The sequence below is a fragment of the Narcine bancroftii genome, chromosome 5, assembly GCF_036971445.1.
Source record: "Narcine bancroftii isolate sNarBan1 chromosome 5, sNarBan1.hap1, whole genome shotgun sequence".
In the NCBI taxonomy this organism is placed as follows: Eukaryota; Metazoa; Chordata; class Chondrichthyes; order Torpediniformes; family Narcinidae; genus Narcine; species Narcine bancroftii.
The window spans coordinates 243,959,075-243,964,092 of NC_091473.1; the positions used below are offsets into that span (position 1 = coordinate 243,959,075).

A 5,018-nucleotide genomic window follows, 5' to 3' on the forward strand; every position below is an offset into this window, starting at 1 on the left:
ACCAGCGACTGGGGTTCAAATTTAAATTTAAATTTTGTAAGTTATAGGAATGACCCAATTAAAGTGAACTTTACATAATTAAAGACTAGAGTACTGATTTTTTTTTCATTTTACATTTCTTCTGTCTTTTAAAACTGTTTACTCTTAATGCAGGTGTATTAACTAGGCATTGTAAGAGTGAGTCTCAGGCAACTGGAAAATCTTTATATCTGATATGTACAATCCGCGAAGGTGCCGGATACTGGGCTTTTACTATATCAACATTCCCTCCCGAGTCCAGCTGGTATTTGGGTTCAATCTATTGGTCCATTTCCAAAGACAAGAAAAGACCAATGTTACTTGCAAGTGTGCTTTTCCATTCCAATAAATATTTAATATTCAAATCATATCAGGAAAAAAATCTATTATTCATAGAGGTACATCTGAGTCAGGTTTGGATATAGCTGCAAAAAAGATAGGAATTGATTGCTACCCGGAATCTCTCAGCTTCTACTGTGGCTTTACCGCTGGCCATGTCTGGCTCAGGTTGCTAGCACAGTAACCAAGAGGGAACGGAGGTGAACCATTATGATCCCAACTACCGAAGTGCAGAAGACACTGCCAGAAGCTGCTGGAGCAACTGTGGCCATGGATCTCATTTCCATGGAAGCAGGAACACAAGTTACGTTGGTGTAGGTGTGGCTGGCTGCAGCCTGGTCAACGATCACATTTTGGCCTTTGTGAGACATGGCTTTCTGCTGAGGTCTAATGCTCTCAGCACCATACTCCTTGAAGTCAAACTTCTTTCCGTAGAGGGCTGTGACTTGCTCGACCCATTTTAGGTAAGACTTGGTCATGGTGAAGACCCCAGGCCAGCGATTGGAGCAGTCGCTCACCCAGCTCACGACCCCAATCAGGTAGAACTGCTGGCCGTCCCTAATTTTGCATACTACCGGACCGCCAGAGTCCATGTGGCAGGCAAGGTCTTGACTCTTCTTGAAGTCCATGCACATCATGGAAGGCTGGAGCTTGCCACTGAATATGGTATTGTTGCATTCTCTAAAGGAGATCAAGGTGACAGGAGCTTCCAAGAGTAGATCCATGGTCTCCTCACCGGATTTCATCCATCCCGTAATGTAGCACACAGACCAGCTGCTCTCAAAGATGTCATTGTTCGGGAAACACACAGGCAAGACGTGTTCCCCAAAATGTAGGCGCTCCCCTACCCTGACCAGGGCAATATCATTCTCGCCTGTTTGCTCATTGAACGCTTCATGCAAGATGACGTGGTGCGGGTTGAAGTAGCGTACCCACATCTCAGGGCTTGCCTGCCTGGTCATCCCCGTCACCACCACGATGTCCTTCAGGCTCTGCGGCACTGGCGGGATGAAGCAATGGGCAGCCGTGATCACCCAGTACTCACTGATGATGGCCCCGCCGCAGAAGTGCTTGTTCTCGGTCGCTAGCTCCAGGCTGACCTGCCAGGGCCACGGACCCCCCAAGAGTGCTGTCCCTCCGAACTGCCCGGCCAACCCCTCCTTGATGCCACACGTGGTTGGCTCCTCGGCTAGAGACTGTGCCACCTGTAGGAGCATGGGGATCACCAGCCAACGGGCAATGGTTGATAGCATAGCGGGTCGACCTCAACACATGGCACCACACTCACCCTGGGCTGGAGCCTGGGTGGGGTGTGCTGCAAAAGGCGCTGGAGGTACGAAGGGGAAGGAGCCTTGTGTGACCTGGACCATTGCATTTGTGAGATCACAGCTCTGTTGGACACAGTGAAGGTCATGTGACCTCTCTGCACTCAGTGACATCCCTGAAAATTATGATGTCACTGGAGATGGTGGTGGGGAGCAATGCAAACCTGCTCACCCCAATCACATCTCACTGTGTCAGTTGTGGCTAAGTATGTGCAGCCTTGCAACTGAATCTGGGCTAACACCTCCCCCTCCTCCAGCTCAATCTGCACTGGCTAGATGGATGAGATGGTAGACCAAGGCCTTATGAAAATAAAGGCCACTTTTCCTCCATTTCAAAGAAGTGCATTCCTTCCAATATCTGAGATTATATGCTTAGTTTTCCACAAATATCACAAATTAACTGCAGCCAAAAAAAAAATCCATGAGAGGAACTCAGCAGGTGAGGCAGCATCTGTGGAGGGAAATGGTCCGTCGATGTTTTGGGCAGCATGTTCTCGTGGGCTGGAAGGGCCGGTTACCATGCTGTATGTCTAATTTTTAAATGCAACTTGAAGCATCAATTCTGTTTTTCTCTCCCCACAATTTCTACTTGAACATTAAAAAAAACATAACAATTACAGCACGGAAACAGGCCATTAGGCCCTTCTAGTCCGCACCGAACCAAACACCCCTTTCTAGTCCCACCTCCCTGCACAATGCCCATAACCCTCCATCTTCTTCTCATCCATATACCTGTCCAACCTTTTCTTAAATAAAGCTCCCGGAAGATCATTCCACACGGCTACCACTCTCTGAGTAAAGAAGTTCCCCCTCATGTTACCTCTAAACCTCTGCCCCTTAATTCTTAACTCATGTCCTCTTGTTTTATTCTTTCCTCCTCTTAACGGAAATAGTCTATCCACATCCATTCTGTCTATCCCTTTCATAATCTTAAATACTTCTATCAAATCCCCTCTCAACCTTCTACGCTCCAAAGAATAAAGACCCAATCTGTCCAATCTCTCCTCATACTCCAGATGCTTAAACCCAGGCAACATTCTGGTAAACCTTCTCTGCACTCTCTCCACTCTGTTTATATCCTTCCTATAATTAGGCGACCAGAACTGCACACAGAACTCCAAATTAGGCCGCACCAACGTCTTATACGATCTCAACATCACCTCCCAACTCCTATATTCCATGCAATGATTGATAAAGGCCAGCATACTAAAAGCCTTCTTCACCACCCTATTCACGTGAGTTTCTACCTTCAGGGAACGATGTACCGTTACTCCTAAATCTTTCTGCTCTTCTGTATTCCTCAATGCTCTCCCATTTACCACGTATGTCCTGTTCTGATTCTTCTTACCAAAATGAAGCACCTCACACTTATCAGCATTAAATTCCATCTGCCATTTTTCAGCCCAATTTTCTAAGCAGCCCAAATCCCTCTGCAATCCTTGAAAACCTTCTTCATTATCCACTCTTCCACCTATCTTAGTATCGTCTGCATATTTACTAATCCAATTCACCACCCCATCATCTAGATCATTAATGTATATAACGAACAACAATGGGCCCAATACAGATCCTTGAGGCACACCACTGGTCACCGGCCTCCAACCTGACTGACAATTATCCACTACCACTCTCTGGCCTCTCCCTTTCAGCCAATGTTCAATCCATTTGACTATCTTAAAATTTATACCTAAAGACTGCACCTTCCTAACTAACCTTCCATGTGGTACCTTATAGAAGGCCTTACTGAAGTCCATATAGACAACATCCACTGCGCTACCCTCATCCACATTCCTAGTCACCTCTTCAAAAAATTCAATCAGATTGGTCAAACATGACCTTCCTCCCACAAATCCATGTTGAGTGCTCCTGATCAGACCCTGTCTATCCAGATGTTTATAAGTACTATCTCTAAGAATTTTCTCCATTAATTTACCTACCACAGATGTCAAACTTACAGGCCGATAGTTGCCAGGCTTCCTCCTTGAACCCTTTTTAAATAACGGAGCCACATTCGCAATGCGCCAATCCTCCGGCACTATCCCCATATCTAATGACATTTGGAAAATTACCGCCAGAGCCTCTGCTATTTCCTCCTTCACTTCTCTCAATGTCCTGGGGAAGATCCCGTCCGGTCCCGGAGACTTATCCACCTTTATATTCTTCAAAAGCCTTAAAACTACACCTTTTGTAATCTCTATATTCCCCATATTTACCCAATTTGCTTTTTTTATCCCACATCTCCCAATATCCTTCTCCTTAGTGAATACCGAAGAAAAGAAACTGTTCAATATCTCCCCCATTTCTCTAGGCTCCACACACAGTTTTCCACTCTGATTTTCTAAGGGACTAATTTTGTCTCTAGCTTTCCTCTTACCATTAACATATTTGTAGAACTCTTTTGGATTAGTTTTCACCCTGCTTGCCATAGTTTTCTCGTACCTTCTTTTAGCTTTCCTAATTCCTCTCTTAAGATTCCTTTTACATTCAATGTATCTTTCAAACATCTCCTTAACTCCATGCTTCTTATATCTAATGTACACCTCCCTTTTTCTTCGAACCAAGTTTCCACTATTCCTTGAAAACCACGGCTCTCTCAAACCTTTTGCCCCTCCTTTTAACCTAACAGGAACATAAAGCTTTTGCACTCTCAAAATCTGATCTTTAAAAGACTTCCATCTCTCTACTACATCCTGTCCATAAAACAAATTGTCCCAATGCACACCCTGCAAGTCCTTTCGCATCTCCTCAAATCTAGCTTTTCCCCAATCAAAAACCTCAATCCTTGGCCCTGATTTCTCTCTTTCCATAATGACATTGAAGCTGATGGCATTATGATCACTGGACCCGAAGTGCTCGCCAACACTAACCTCCGTCACTTGACCCATCCCATTTGCCAACAGTAGATCTAACACTGCTCCTTCTCTGGTCGGCACCTCTACATATTGTTGTAAAAAACTATCTTGCACACATTTCACAAACTCTAACCCATCCAGTCCTTTCACAGAATGTGTTTCCCAATCTATATATGGAAAATTAAAATCTCCCATAATTACAACCCTGTGCTTATCACAAATATCTACTATCTCCCTACAGATTTGCTCCTCTAGGTCTCGGTCCCCTCCGGGTGGTCTATAATACACCCCTACAAGTGTAACCTCTCCTTTCCTACTCCTCAGTTCCACCCAAATAGCCTCCGTGGATGTGCCCTCTAATCTATCCTTCCTAGGCACCGCTGTAATATTTTCCCTGACAAGCAATGCAACCCCACCTCCTCTTGCCCCTCCGACTCTATCACACCTAAAACAACGAAACCCAGGGATATTCAGTTGCCAATCA

General features: G+C 45.0%; 1 protein-coding gene across 1 annotated transcript; it reads right to left on the reverse strand.

Annotated features, from left to right (window-relative positions):
- Window positions 1-346: 346 nt before the first annotated feature.
- Window positions 347-1,748, reverse strand: LOC138762966 (chymotrypsinogen B-like). The gene has a single exon (XM_069936457.1). The coding sequence runs from the start codon at window positions 1,608-1,610 to the stop codon at window positions 522-524; it is 1,089 nt and encodes a 362-aa protein (XP_069792558.1). The 5' UTR covers window positions 1,611-1,748; the 3' UTR covers window positions 347-521.
- Between the last annotated feature and the right edge of the window lie 3,270 nt (window positions 1,749-5,018).

Excerpts from the sequence above, each read along its gene's own strand:
- LOC138762966 (XM_069936457.1), bottom strand. The coding sequence starts at position 1,610 with ATGCTATCAACCATTGCCCGTTGGCTGGTGATCCCCATGCTCCTACAG.